We start from the raw sequence: 14,726 nt of genomic DNA on the forward strand, positions 1-14,726 counted from the left end.
CAATTACTCCTTGATGCTGTCTGCTGTTGCCTTGGCGACGCATCACCTCTATTGGACCCTGTCTGACTACCTTTTCTTTCCGAGCATCTCAGATGGGGGAGCTGTGGTGCTCTCATGCTCTTAACTCAGACGATTCTTCTCTTAGTGCTCAACCTCAGAACTAGAAATCCAGTCTAATTCAAATTCTCTTAGGTTAGTGTCATATGTGACACAGAAATTCTTTATGGAATTCAAGAATATTATATAGAGAATCTGACACTGAGCCATTGAAAGCATTCCTATAGACACTTTTTCATAAGCTGGGAATAAATCAAAAAATTGGTTTATATGCAGTATTCAATTCAAGATTTTTTTTTTTTGTATGCATCTCTTTTCTATTGATATTCTATTGCTCATCTCTATCAAACTTAAAAAAAAAAAAAAAAGAATTAATGAAAAATTATGAAAATGACAAGACAAGATTTTTGTCATTTTTCATGGTATTTTAACAACACACGTTCTTAGGTTGTAGGTTTATATTATGCAGCTTTCCTCAGATTTGTCCAGTCTTTTGATTTGTGTTTTGGTAAATAATTAAAACTTCACTGATATATGTTAATGCTAATACTTATGCTAATACAGAAGTAAACCAATAAAACTTATTACATAGCAGTGTTTTGATACGATTTTTGTTTTGTTGTTTTTACGTCAAGCAGTAGGGTAATGCTATTGTTTCTCATTTCCAGCAAAATAAGGATGTTAATGCTTTAGCCAGTTACGTTTACTGCATTAATCTAAAAATACTGACTCATTGTTTTGCACATCTTCATTTGGTTTAAGTGTTAGAACCTCATTCATTATATAGAGTCACATTGCTGCTTTATTATATTGTCCTTAAACACAATATTTGTTAAGAATAACAAATGTGTTTTAAGTGAATCCTACAAAGATACAAGCTATCAGCATAATGTTGACAGAAAAAAAAATATTTGGCTCAAATGTATTATTCTAATTATTATATTAAAGCTAAATAAGATGTTTTAAAAAGACAATTGCAAATGAAGTCTGCACTAATCTTTATAAATAAGTGTGCTGGTATTAGATTACTGTGAAAGACAAGGTCAGAAAGCAATCATGTTTAAACTAAGTTTAGTTTTAGGTCTCGACTAGGTTTGGTTAACTGTTAACTGTCACCCGTCCCCTCTGTGGGACGCTTGCATTAACTTCACTATATTACAATTAAATCTAATCTAATCATGACAAACTATATATCGTTGGAAAGGTCTAAGACTCGCAAATATATATTTTACCAATGGTTTTTGTTAAAAATGATGTAGGAAAAGTAATAGATTAATTTATGACAAGAGTGCACCCTCAAAAATCGACATCATAACAGGAGTTCTCACCTTTGTCAAAAAAAAGTCTTCTTTTTGCCTTTTTCTCTATCACTTTTTAGAAATCATCAGAAATGTTATATCAACTGAAAACTTAAAATCTCAAAATGCATCCTTTTAAAACCCATTTTAAATTCAAACATTGCATTAGCATGTAAATTGTAGATCAATATCATGTTAAAAAAATGTTTTCATTCATGAATAATAAAAATGTAAGTTTGGATCGTGCACTACAAAGTCTATGTTCAAAAATGTGAGTGGCAGTTAAGGGGTTAATGACTATGAAATTAATTTAAAATGAATTAGTGACCCCCTGAGATTGCTGATCGGCTGTATTTGTTGAATAAACTTTATTTTTGTGTCTTGTCCCTATGTTGTAATTTATTTATGGATCGTACTAAAATGCTAAACATTTCTTAGTGCCTCATTACAAAGTCAGTATTTGCAGCCTGCTTAAAGCTTTTTTTTGATGGCTCTGTGATAGTATCAGTTCATTATAGAATGAAATCTAGAATATTGCTCCCATCAAGGTCTCTGTTTAAGCAGTCTTCAGCTGAACAAGGTCACCTGGATCTGCTCTGGAGTCATGAAGCACTCCAGACAGTTGTTCAGATAACCTTGGTGAGCAATCAAATCTTCCCAGGCAGCACTCGAGACACAATTAACTGTGGTAAACCTAGTCCCTTAAGTGAATGAAGCACCAGTTTTTATTCTCCGAGCCTTACTTCTTCAGTGTGTTTAAAGTTAGCATTTGGACTCCCACATTGAATGTTAATCGTATTTTTGGAGTAAGTAACTATCCCTTTAACATGACGTTCATTAATAGTAATATGAATTGAATTAAACCATTTGAAGTCTTCTTCTGCCACTTTGCACCAGTGCACATTTGCATAAAGGTGAACTCTGCTCGGTCACATTGGCAATGATTTCTGGCTGTTCATGTTCCCTCAAATCACCAACTTTCAATCAACTTTTTTTCTGTTTACTGCACAATGCCTTCTAGATGAACCCTTTTTAAGTATTCAGCCTTTCAGTGACCTTAGAACGTTCTTCCAAGAATGTTTGTTCTCCCTTATTTTTCAGAAAATATTTACTGGAGGGAGATTTTTGTGACTGTACATGTTTTGAGTACCTGTCTCAAATGTTTCTGTATTGAATGGCTTATTTGGAAATGGTGGAGAAGTAATTCTAACGAGTTTTGTAGTAGTTGTAACTAGTTGTTGTGTTTCAGTATTTGATTGCTGCCCAATAAAGCACTAATATTTTTATGACAGTAAACTAAAATATCCTTAAATTAAACACTGACGTTCATTAATATTACCACAAACAGAAACAACAACATATGGCTGAAAAAAGGATTATTTTTTTTTCAACTTTAATAAGTTTGATTTGTTTTAGATGATATCTCAAGTGTTTCCTTGAGTTGTGTCATTCTAATTATAATTACATACTTATAATATTACAGTATTTGAAGTTAGGGCTGGGTGATATATCTAACGATATGATCATGCGCATCTAGTCAGTAAATCTGCTTCCGTGATCACCGCTAAAATCGCCATCACCTGCTTTTGAAAGGAGCAGCATTTAATAGACAGAGCCGCAGATCGCTGACAAGCTACGCAATATCGCGTTCATTATCGCAGATGAATCGCCTTCGATAATGAACGCGATATTGCGTAGCTTGTCAGCGATCTACGGCTCTGTCTATTAAATGCTGCTCCATTCAAAAGCAGGTGATGGCAATTTAGCTGTAATCACGGAACCAGATTTACTGACTAGATGCGCATGATCATATCGTAAGATTTATTGCCCAGCCCTATTTGAAGTTACCATCGTTAAATAAGAACAGCAATCCAACCTATTTTTAGGTCTCGACTCACCAGTTGAGAACCACTTTCTTAGACTATCTTACACCCAACTTTTGCTATTTCTTAGATATCTGAACGACTGAATCACACACTGGCCTGAAATCTGCAGTGGAAGTTTTTTTTTGCTCTTTTTACAAACTTTATTTCTGTCCAGAAATGTGTCACCTGGCTTTGGGTGTACCTGGCTCATGACGCAATTCATATGAAAGAGAAAGAAAATTTATAATGCAATCAATGAAATACAGGAGTGCAGTTATTCTAAGACCCCAGAGGAAGTGTCTACTGTACGCTCCCCAGACACCTGAACTACATATCATCATCCTCAGCAGCCTGCATTAATACAGTGAAGTATCTCTTTACAAGAGCTGCATTACTTTAAGACTCTGCCACGGTCTGCAGTGTCCTTTAAATGACTTACTGCTGCCATTCAAGAATCTGCCGTATGGGTTTTAGTGCCGAACTAAATTTTACGGCTCAGAATAAAGACATTTCTTGCTTATGAGTGTACCATTCTTTCTAGACTAGGTGATATAGTAAAAAATATATATATATGTGTATGTATATATAATTCAATAATTTTCAGCCTTCAAATGATGTTCAGCATCAAAAATCTTTATGTATGTTTTAATAATATATTTGCTTGAATCCAAAACAAAGGCAAAGGAAAACCGGTTTTCTACTACATGAATGCAACCATGATATTTAATGATATTTATTTACATGCACCAATTACCATTGCAGCAATTCGTAGTAATAAACACTAATAATTACCTATATATTTTTTATGTTTTTAGTGGTTTGGCCATACTATACTGACTCATGGACATTTATTTAAAGTTGAAGAAATGCCAGAATGTCAATACTGTTGCGTCGACTTATCTATAAAACATATTTTTGTCTGTCTAATTTATTTATTCATTTATTTTAATTAAATCAAAGATTTTGAATGAACTGAATTATGGCGATTCAGTAAATAAATACAAACACGGAAATAAAGTTCAAGTCTTGAAATGATTACTCATTAATTTAGACCATAATATGATTGTGTACAGTATACAAAATACATTTTGAGGTTCTTTCTGCCTTTGCAAATATGTCACATATGTTGTGTGCATCTTGATTAAAAATGAACTTCACAAATCTATCATTGTTTTTGCTGCGAAGGTAAACTTTAACGTTTTGAAAATAGTGTTAGCAACCAATCACATTGATTGGCCATATGTGACCCATGCTGACAAAATTAGTTGGAACAAGCACATTTTTTTTTTTTTTTTTTTTTACATTCTCTATTAACATTATTTAAAATGATATATGACTTGTTGTAACCAGATTAAACAAAAATAATAATAATAAAGACTGAGTTACAGCTGTTTGGAGGCGATAGAGTCAACAGAGTTGATTTAAAAAAAAAAATATAAATAATAATAATTACGGTTAGTTTTCTGAAGATTCCAAAGCAAAATCAACAAGCAACGTTGCATATTTTCCTCCAATTCTTTTTTTTAAAAATTATTATTATTTATTATTAATCACAAAATAACTATTTCTTTTATCTTTGTTTTAAAAATAAGAACCAAGATGCGAATAAACAGTAGTTTAATCGAGCAGCCAGTGAGTCTTTTCTTTTAATGTTTGATTAACATTGAGGCAGATCTCCATTAAGACCTACTGTAATGCATGGATCAAATATAATGTTGCACATCAGATTCTCCCCAAACAATCAACTGAACAATCATGTAAGACAAGACATAACAGATTATGTTTATGTGAATCTCGCCAAGACATATCACAGTAGTGTACTTTATAGGGAGATCACGATCACGGAGAGGCATGTCTTTCAAATAAAGATAATTTTAGATGTTTAATTACTATTTGGAGCATCACTGAGGGCTTAAATAACACATTTTTGCGCAAACCTCAAATTTGACCAAAACTGACATTTTTCACTTCTTTTGCCTGTAGCTCATTAGACCCTTCAATTTATTCCTTAAATTGTCTTTACTAGGCCTTAAAATCTCTTAAAATGTTACATTTACCTTCATCAAACATACAGAATCTCTGCCTAGGGAATAAACCAAATGTATAATTTAAAAGCAATACTAGTTGCTTTGAGTAAACACGTCTGCCAGCTAAATTAATGTGAATGATGTTGAATGCTGTTTAACTCTCTAATATTAGTGCATCCTTCTAGCGGATTATTTTTGTGGTTCAATATATATTCCATTAGGACCTGTTGTCTTACATCACTGCTGTATTTAAATATCACTCTGACCCCCAAATGTTTATTTTTTTTCACTCATGATGATGAGCATTACACTGCGTTTGACTGACAGCCCTCATGTCCCCTGGCAAATGGAGTGTGTCGTTCAATTTTCTCTTCCCTGTCTGTCACTCTTGCTATTGCCTCCTCTGTCTTTTAAATAGACTCTCAGATGAACCATTGAAGTCCTGTATGAAGTGAGAGTATAGGTTTAGTTTCTAGTATTTGTAGTGTTTCTTTGAGGGATTATAGAACACATACTGCCGGTGTTAGTCCATTCAGAGTTCCCGTGTTTAATTCAGTCTGCGGCAGTGTTTGAAGCACACAATACAATAGAGCACTAGACGACTGATGCGCAGAGCCAGCACAAAGGTGTACAAGCTTGGAAAGGAATTCTAATCTATAGTGTGTTCTGGAGAATTGATGTTCTTTATAAAGGACGCATAATGGGCTGCGGTGCTATGTAATGTTCATACTGGAGAACTGAAAGAAAAAAAAGGAAGTATTTATACACATCCTGTGATAATTTTACTCAGTCATTTTTTTCTTACATGGAATGTCAAAGGAGATGGTTTGAAATATAGATAATAGAGTCATGTCGAGTAAAGTAGTGAAACTATCATAGTAAATATTCGCTGCTTGTCAGCCTCACTCCCCATTATCTGGACAAAAACAACTTGAATATTTAGCAAAATTCACTGTACTGACAAAAGTATTGGGACAACCCCTTCTAATGAACCGGTTTGACTTTTTAAAATAATTTTTGTGAGTACAAATCTTAATGTTAAAGCATATGATGATATTCTAGAGAATTGTGTGCTCCTAATTTTATAACAAGAGTTATAAAATAGGACCCATTTTTATTCTAAGATTAACTTGACTTGGTCTGCAGAAAGCAAAGTCCTAATCCCAGCTGAAAATCTCTGATGTGACTTTAAATGCAGACCTTGAATCAAAAACTCAGCACCAAACACCAATGACTTATGACATATGGGTACAGTCATTTTAGAGTGACTCCTAAAACTGTTCCAACAGAAATGGAAATACAGTTGTTAATTACTAAATTATGTTTCCATCTTTGTTGTCACAGTTTTGGAATTGCCACACTTTTTTTCTGTTCTAAAGTAGGGGGTTGAATACTTTTGTTCATATAGTGTATGTACAAGTCATTTGTGCTTGGTGATGAGTTTTTGATTCAAGGTCTGCATTTAAAGTCACACCAGATGTGTTCAACTGGAATTAAGACTTTGCTTTCTGCAGACCAAGTCAAGTTAATCTTAGAATAAAAAAGGGTCCTATTTTATAACTCTTGTTTTTTTATTGTTGGAGACCAGTCAAGTTCTTCCACTGAATCAATCATTTCTTTTTGAATCTGGCCTTAAACACAGAGTCATTGTCATGTTAGAATAGAAAAGTTTTTTTGCCAAACTGTTGCTATAAGGGTAGAAGCACACAACTCCCTAGATTATCATGCTTTAACATTAAGATTAGTACACTTGGAAATCACTAAAGGGGCCGTTCACATATCGTGCCTAAAAACGTGTGGAAACGCTAGGCGCGCTGCTTTCTCTTTCTTTTCAAACGCTCGGGCAGTTGTGCCCCTGAGGCGTCTGCCATTGCTATACAACCATGACCCACTCTCTCCATGAAGACGCGGAAATTTCAGCAAAGGATAAATGGATTTGCATCACTAAAAATTGCTTTGCAGTAGCTCTGCTACTAAATTTATATCAAAACGGCAATCCATATACAACTATGATCAGCTGTTCCTTCATCTTGGCTGAGCTTTCAATGTTGTTACGGGAAAGGATGAAGCTGATTGGTAAGTTCTTTACACATGACCCTTGGTGCATTTGCGGAATTAAAAAAAGTTGAGATGTTTTTAACTTGATGCGGTGCGGAAAATTGACCACGTCGCTTCCATTATGAGCGCGCATACCGCGCGCCTACATTGGAAGTAACTAACTTGATCGCGCAAAAGATGCAATATGTGAACGGCCCCTAAAGTAGTCAAACCTGTTCATTAGAAATACTTATGCCAATACTTTTGTTAGTATGGTGTATCGTCTGGTACATTTCCATGAAATAAAAAGTAATGTTGATTTAAAACAGCACATGGGTGCTTATTATTGTTGTTGTTATTATTATTAGTAATGGTGACAATTTCTTTTTTTATTATTTATTTGTAGTTTTTGTTAGGGTGGTTGGAAAAATCATGGCCAGCCATGTGTTAAAGAGATAACAGATTCGTGGAAATGGCATGTATTCTTGGAAATGTCATGCAGAACTCTATTTAAACACAAAATTAGCTGATATTTGTTTGGTGAGATATGTTCGCTTATTTGCTCTCACCCACCTAATTTTCAGAAGAAATATTTTACGTATGAGATGTGCTTATTGGATGTGATTACACTATGAACTTTATGAGCTGTGTTAGTGAAACTTACACTGCAATAACAGAAAGCAACTCATCAGTCAAGAAATCCGAATGACACAAACTAATCATTTATTCTTTTAAGAATATATCTCTATTGCTGCTTTGCTTCCTTGTTTTCCATGGAGGTAACAAAGAGAAATCTGTTGTGGAAACCGTATTGGCACAGAAATAAACGGCCCTCACACAAATTAGATAAAGAAAATGAAACGACTGCCTTAGAGTGGTTTGGCAAGAATTGCACTGTCCACCTTCACACACGAAACACACTCCTGTTCACAAATGTGTGATACATAGAGTTCTCATGAAAACTGAGGTCATATTTCTGAGGTTTTTGTATTATTCTATTCAGACCCTTTTTTATGTAAAAGTATTACAGCAAATACCATGACTTTTTCCTCCTCTTTTGATTAAGGTGTTATATATTGCCTGGACATGTTTTATACAGGTTATGTGAGACTCAGTTAGCTGGCAGCTTTTCATGAGCAACTGTCCGGATGGTCGCAACCTCTTTTGAGGTCACCGTCTCCAGAGGGACAAAGACAGCAACAATGAGCTGATGAAATAGTGGACGTCTAATTCCTCTCTCTTCCTCTCCCCCCTGTTGTGAGATTAATGCCACGTGGAGGAAATATAACAGATAGTTTAATTAAGAGCCAGGGCACAAGATTCATCGACTAATTTCTGCGGCTGACAGCGCAAATGAGGGTTCAAAGGTGCGAGCCGAGGAGACACCCTTGAGTGGCTCTGTGTTTAATGAATTGAGCGCTTTCCCTATAAAGTTCCTGCGTAAAGCAGCACGCGCATTAAAGCTGGCCTTCAATGTGTCAGGACAGCCTACCGTCCTCATATACTAGCACACCTGCCTGGAGAGAACACACACTCATGCCCTCTGTACTTACACTTTAGCCACACAGGTATTGCACAAGCGCAACGAAGATCTGCAGAAATGCATTCATTAGAATGGAAATGGTGTCTTTTATAATGATCTATAGCTTAATGAAGACTTTATTAAGATCTAGATTACTGCATGGCTGACCCCCAAAATGAGATTCGGGGATAATTCACCCAAAAATGATTATTCTGTCATCAGTTACTCACCTTTGTGTTTTTGCAAGCCAGTATGACGACTTCTCTTCTGTGAAACGCAAAAGTTTTGAAGAGTGTTTAGGCTGGTCTTGTCCCTGCAGTCGACAAGGGAATGGAATGTTGGACTGTTACATTTTGATTTAAAAAAACAAAAAACAAATTCTGATTTGATTTAAAAAAATTTTTTTTTTTTACAAATTTATTTATTTATAATCTCAAAGTTTCTTGCTCCATAGTCATCATATATATTTTTCATAACTTTCCCACCATCTGTCTTCTCTTAGCCTCAGGCGGCATGTCCCCCTTTGTTTTCCCGAAACATATTTGACATGACAACAGCTGGCTAAACAACTTGTCCTGTTGTCTGGATGAACATTCAGGTGTTAGGACACAGGTTTCCTTATCAGTCCGCCTGGAAATAGAGACATTTAAAGTTATGATAACTAGATTATCAAAGATTATCATTTTCTTTGAAATAATCTGTTTGTTTTTTTTTTTCTTTAGGATGGAGAAATATTCTGACGACAGAATTTCTATATCATTTTCCAGTGTTTTCCCTAGTTTCCCTGGAAACTATTCACACAAACACCTGTTGTATAGTATATTATAAACAGAATAAACACTCGTATCAGCCAATCAGATTCGAGGACCAGAAAGAACACTTGTGTATATATGTATATGTGTGTGTATCTGTGTCCCTCTGATGTAATTAAAAAAATATATATATATATATAATTTGGGTCAACATTTTTATTTAGGAGCTGAGCGGAAATATGATTGATAGCATAAACCTTTGAGGCCTCTCTGAGAATATATTGCCATTGATAATAATGAATGATGTGTGAATAGGTAGACCATGCTTATGTTTTCACAGTCCCTCGTATTTGCATGGCAGTCATAACAACACTATTTATTATTTATTTGCTTCAGTCTTCATTTTGCTCTGACAAAGGCACTGCACAAGAAACACCAGGCTGTGATATCAGAAAGGCTAGTTTTCAGGAAAAAAAAAAAAAAAAAAAAAAAAAAAAAAAAAATATATATATATATATATATATATATTTATATATATATATATATTTATATATATATATATATATTTATATATATATATATATATTCGTTTTTTTTACCCCAGAAGGCTCTTGTATTCATAGCACATTTCATCTATTGTATGAATTTTTAAACCAACCTCTTTTAAATTTAGATTTATCTTTGATGTCAAATAAAATGTATGCACATTACACTGCAGCCTGTTGTCAAGGCCCTGAGAAATGACTAATCCACGTTCAACACATTATGATCGCTGCCATCAACCCTTGAAATATGCAATACAGATACGAAATGAGAAATATTTGGTATTAAAGTGCTTTTTCACTCTTTTAAGGCTCTGCAGGGACTCTTTGTCCATTTAAAAAGTCCAATTTGCCCCACTGAGATTTATTCTATTGGGTTCACAAATACACACTTGTGCAGTGCGTACTGAATGCGTGGTGTGCCTGCTGAATTCAAATTTTATTGTCAATCCGGTTTTGCAGATCTGCTAGGGCTGGACAATTAATCGAATTTCTAATCGCAATTACAATTATGGAGGCCGCAAGTACGTAATCGTTCAAAGTGGCAATTAATCGTTCAAAGTCCATATTATGTTATTCTGCATGCTTAAGATGCGCTTTGTTTTTTTCTTCCTATGTTATCTTAAGGGTTTTTCCTATTATTTTAAATTTAGTTTTAGTATAACATTATAATACCATTCATATTTTTACTTTTTTGTAATTTAAAGAAGAAACCAATCCGATGTATAGTTGACTTTTGAGGCATGCTATAGAAAAAACACTAAGGCCCTATTTTAACGATCTAAATGCGAAGTGTAAAGCGCACGGCGTAGGTGCACTCAGGCCGTGTCCAAATCCACTTTCGCTATTTTAACGAAAAATGAAAAATGGTTGGCGCTCCCTGGCGCATGGTCTAAACAGGTTGTCCCTATTCTCTTAATGAGTAATGGGTGTTTTTTTTTGTGCGTAACATGCAATAACCCAATTAGAGTCTCATCTTCCATTCCCTTTAAGAGCCAGTTGCGCTCGTGCCATGGCGGATTTGATATTTACACGACAGAATTTGGCAAGCGCAAAGACAGAACGTTTCTCCGAGATGAAACTGACCTGCTCGTGTGCGAGCAAATAGATTCTGATACATGTGATGACTATCCATTATGATATGTAGGCGCCGGGTGTATGATAGGGCCATAAAAAGTGTTTAAGTTAGTATTTTCAGCTTATTTTAATTTAAAAATATGGCATTCAATTACATCAAACGATGGTATAAACATAATTCAGTGTAAATTGTCATAATCATAATTAATAATCACAATTATAATTTCAAGGGAATAATCAACAACTATGAATTTTGTCATAATCGTGCAGCCCTACTATCTGCGCTATTAAATATGCAGGTTAGTGCATCTCAAATCATTATATGTTAGAAACAGCTTATCAGAGACACCTTGATGTCACCATATTTGGAGTGGTTTTTGCTATTCCGAATATTAAATATTACTTTTATACTTTTTTTGTAGTATGTATACTTTATGTACATTTTCTGTAAACATCCTTCTAATTCTGATGACAAATCAGACATAATTTCGAACATCTTCATTTTATTTCATCAGAAAAGGAAGGTATAAGGTATTATCATACAAACCTGAACTGAATGCAAAATAGCTGTGTTTAAGCCGTGTTTATTTCCAAGATGATAACTGGTCGGTGCTCGCCGAACTAAGCATGTGCACAGCTGGGCCTCATTCAGGAAAAATGAGCAGAACAACTTTCAGCAGAAGTCATTTGTTTAAGTATTCTTGCATAAATTGCCATTCAGTTCAGTGGGACAGTTTACATAAGAATGGTTTACAGAGCACCGTGGTGAATGTAGGCAACGGACTGGTGTTATAAAGACCAGTTTGCAATTTTTTTGTAAGTTAAAATGTAAACGTTAAAGGCAAAACTGACCCCCTTTTTTACACTTCCATGGCCTTATTGTGAATAATTCAAACTCGTAAATTGAGTATTGCCTATTAGTCTAATAAATATATTTTCTTTCCTTAGAGGAGCTTCGGAAGTTGAGCTGGTCTGGAATTCCACGGCAGGTGCGCCCAATCACATGGAAGCTACTCACAGTAAGTGGAACAATCTCAGCGCACAGCGCAGTCTTTCTTCAAATGGTCAAGCTCATTAGAGGACTACAGCGTACATCCATTACAAGATGAATCAAAGAATACATAATGCATTCTACATAAATACACATTTATAAGTAATTAGGCTTCCTACTAATGACTTCTAGGAGCACTTGCGCCTGGAAGCTCAGAGGTCCAGTCATATGAAAACTAATGGTACAACCATTTCAGTGGTTGGGCAGAACCTGAAACAGTGAATATACAAAACCTTTTACTGTTAGACAGACCTTTGAACCACCTGAGCTGAAACGTATGCACTTGCTTATTTTTGTAACACAAGATGCTCTTTGGAGCATTCTCAAATCATGCTGAGAAGACATGGATCATGCGGTTTTGTCCATTCCAGCTGGAATGCCTGCTGTCATTAAAGCTCTTTCTTTCTTTAACTTTGTGCTCTATAAACAGGGTTCTGAAAGAAAGTGTTTTGCAGAATAAAAGCACATTAATAATGGTAAAATAAAACAGCAAGTGCACTTTAAAAACATCATCTAGAAAAGTTAACATTAATTTCTGCGCCTAACCTCAACTACCCAGCATTGCTCTGGGCTACGTTACTAGAAATGTCCCTCCTTCTAATGAGGTACTTATTGGATAATTTAGCAATAAGCCCTGGCTTAAAAGTCCAGAGGAAAAAAAATAAATAAATCTATTTGGTTTTGAGTTGTACAGCCAGAAACCTAATTAATGCAAGTATGCAAATGAGTGTGTGGAAACAAGGCATTATGCGGTCTTGTTGGTTGTTCATGCAATACTGTTGCATTAGCAAACCTTGGTACTCAAGTTGGTGATAAAGTTACCTTTAAATTTGTCTGCCAAATGCACATAGTACTGTGACCAAATGTGTGTTGGCTTGTTTTTTTAACCGCTCTGAAGAAATAGTTTCTAGGACAACTACTACATGTGCATGTTTTAGATTAAGGTTGTTGTGGCCAGAAATACTTTTCGTAATGTTTGATACTTTTGCGCCAGTGCTTCGAGTGTGTCACATTGTATTACGCAAAGACATTCTGACATTTTTTCGGGATACAACCACACATGAAATGGGGCTTGCATAGCTAGCAGTGTTTCCACTCCCCTGCCTCTCATGCAGACTGACACTGATTCGAACCCTACACGGAGCGGTGTGAATTCAGACCAGTTAAATTGGTGCCGTGACCCAGATTGGAGTTTGGTTAAAGGGGACAGCTTGAGGACGGGTGGTAAGATCTGTGCAGCTAAACCTTTTTCCCCTCGTCTCAAGAGGTGCACAGTCTGCATATTAAGGAAGGGTAAAGCATTGTAACTTTTTTTTTTTATATAATTTTTCAAATGTAATAATGGATGAAATATATCAGGTACGTAATTGGTGTAAAGTTTCCCCTAGGACAGGACTGGCATGATGAGGGGGTTATTTGTGGTCGTACCCTCTGACATACAGACAGGTAGCAGTGTGCCCTCCTGCCACACTGATAGATGAAGTGTCAGTCTGGAACAGGATGGAATGGAGGAGGATATTTGATATTCTGACCCCCTTCTGGGCTGGTGTGTGGTCACACACACACAAAAACATCCAATTCACCCGTGTGACCTTCATTTGCCTACGGCTACCTCATCTGTCATCTTGACTCGAACCCTGGACTGCAGCCCCACTCAATCAAACCCCATCGATCCACACTATTGAGCTCCTGCACAGGTGTGTGCATTGTGAGTTCATCGGTGTGTGTGTGTATTTGTGTTTGAGTGAGTGGAGAGCGAGTGTGAACAGCTGGAAAGCATCCTTTAACAAGAGTAATGACCGGCGGAGGGCAGCATCACCGTTTGAACAGCCGCTTTAACGCGTGATCAATTCTGTGCATCCTGCTGACGTCTCACAAACTGCCACCGAACCACGCTCAACACTTTCCTAAGAAGAAATAATTTATCTTTTGTCAGGTAGCTGCTAGAAAATAAAAGATTTTATTAGTGGTGTTTGCTAAGGCAAGAATTAGTTTTGCTATTTCTCATGCACAGAACTCTATTTTTTTGTTATATAAATATCAAACGTTTTTTTGTGAAATGAATTGATTAATCCCACCTAACATTAAAGTTTTTACGTATAATTTTATATTGCAGTAATTTCACTTTCAATCTTCAAATTAATGTACAAACAACATAAAGACAGTATATTTGTGCCCTTCAGAAGAAATATACATAAATTGAATTTATTAAACTCTACATTCTAAATTAAATATGGATTAATCCTTAAAGCTATAATATATATATATATATATATATATATATATGTCCTTTTTGTAATTTATTATTAACAGACATCACAGAAGCTGATTATTAAATTGTTTTGGCTGCTATTTCTTTAAGCGTTGCCACTGCTGAACATGACACAGATCTGACATGCATCATATTTTCTCTCAACTTTTGTGACATACTTCAAAGTCTCTACTAATAAGCTGACGAGTTGAATCAGATATCTTAGATGAGTGAGTGGTGGGCTGCT

General features: G+C 35.4%; 1 protein-coding gene across 3 annotated transcripts in view; it reads left to right on the forward strand.

Moving 5' to 3' along the window:
• Nucleotides 1–14,726, forward strand: part of LOC113057948 (TBC1 domain family member 22A-like) — a 130,219-nt gene that overhangs the window by 12,965 nt on the left and 102,528 nt on the right. For all 3 annotated transcript variants that reach the window (XM_026225579.1, XM_026225597.1, XM_026225588.1), the window contains exon 5: nucleotides 12,126–12,196. In XM_026225579.1, the coding sequence (XP_026081364.1) occupies nucleotides 12,126–12,196 (71 nt within the window). The remainder of the gene's footprint in view (nucleotides 1–12,125; nucleotides 12,197–14,726) is intronic.

Source organism: Carassius auratus, chromosome 4, assembly GCF_003368295.1.
Source record: "Carassius auratus strain Wakin chromosome 4, ASM336829v1, whole genome shotgun sequence".
Taxonomy (NCBI): domain Eukaryota; kingdom Metazoa; phylum Chordata; class Actinopteri; order Cypriniformes; family Cyprinidae; genus Carassius; species Carassius auratus.